Source organism: Salvelinus sp. IW2-2015, unplaced genomic scaffold (genome assembly GCF_002910315.2).
Source record: "Salvelinus sp. IW2-2015 unplaced genomic scaffold, ASM291031v2 Un_scaffold14383, whole genome shotgun sequence".
NCBI lineage: Eukaryota > Metazoa > Chordata > Actinopteri > Salmoniformes > Salmonidae > Salvelinus > Salvelinus sp. IW2-2015.
The window spans coordinates 1-1,352 of NW_019955638.1; the positions used below are offsets into that span (position 1 = coordinate 1).

Sequence of the window (1,352 nt, forward strand, 5' to 3'; positions counted from 1 at the left end):
GTGAATCTCCCTAAGTTAGTTGTAGCCTCCTCCAGAGCTATCTAGGAACCTCCCTAAGTTAGTTGTCCCCTCCTCCAGAGCTATCTATGAACCTCTCTAAGTTAGTTGTAGCCTCCTCCAGACTCAGAGAGCTAACAACCCATATTTGGCTCATGTTTTACTCTGGTGGTTGTAGAATTTGTCTTTCACCTGACCCCTGACCCCTCTCCTCTGTGTTATCACTGAGAATGTTCCATCTGTTGTTTCTCCCACTGCAGGTATCTGGACTTCCCAGCTGACTGACAGACCAGGCAGTGTTGTCTTCCCTACCAGTAGACTGAATAACCAGACCAGACCAGACCAGGCAGTGCTCCCAGTGTATCTGGACTGGACCAGGGACTATTTGGCCTCAGTGACTGGCCTCTGCAGTGTTACCATCAGTATTGGACTATATAAACTGTATTTGGACTGACTGACCAGCTCCAGTGATCCTCCCTCCTTCCCTCCCAGCTGACAACATGACCCCTCAGACCCTTTAAACCCAGACCCCTCCAACAGCCAGTCCACATGGACACCACCTCCACCCACTGGCAGCAAGGCATCCTGGGTAACGACAGTCTCAGCCTCCACCTCGACCGGCCGGGGTTCCACTCTGACATCACCAAGCATGTAGGAGTCCAGGCTGTTTTGATCACGGCGTATAGTCTGATCATCTTACTGGGCCTAGTAGGCAACGCCCTAGTCATCTACATGATCATCCGCTTCCGGAACATGAGGACAGTCACTAACTTCTTCATAGCTAACCTGGCCCTGGCCGACCTGCTGGTGGATACGTTGTGCTTACCGTTCACACTGGTTTATACCTTGCTCGACGAGTGGAAGTTCGGCGCGGTGCTGTGTCACATGGTCCCGTTTGCCCAGGCGCTGAGCGTGCACGTATCGATCCTGACGCTGAGCGTCATCGCTCTGGAGCGCTACAGGTGTATCGTGTTCCACCTGGGCCAGCGCCTCACCTGGCGAAGCAGCCTGCTCATCATGGCTCTCACCTGGACGCTGTCCTCCATGCTGGCCAGCCCGCTCGCCATCTTCAGAGAGTACCGTCAGGAGGAGATCCCGTCCATCAACCTGAGGATCTCAGTCTGCTATGAGAAGTGGCCTAACGGCAGCAGCAGAGATGGAGTCATTTACAGCCTGTCTATGTTACTGCTGCAGTACGTGCTGCCACTCTCCATCATCAGTTATGCCTACATCTGCATCTGGGTGAAGCTGAAGAACCACGTGAGTCCAGCGAGCCGCGTCGACGCCGTCCAGCGCAGGAAGAAGACCACCAAGATGCTGGTTATGGTGGTTGTAGTCTTCGCCACATGCTGGCT

General features: G+C 54.0%; 1 protein-coding gene across 1 annotated transcript; it reads left to right on the top strand.

Moving 5' to 3' along the window:
* Window positions 1-261: 261 nt before the first annotated feature.
* Window positions 262-1,345, top strand: LOC112080273 (neuropeptide Y receptor type 2-like; the record flags this gene model as incomplete). The annotated part of the gene is made up of 1 exon (XM_024146008.1): window positions 262-1,345. A coding segment is annotated over exon 1 (799 nt), but the record flags the coding sequence as incomplete, so codon positions are not given.
* Window positions 1,346-1,352: the final 7 nt, after the last annotated feature.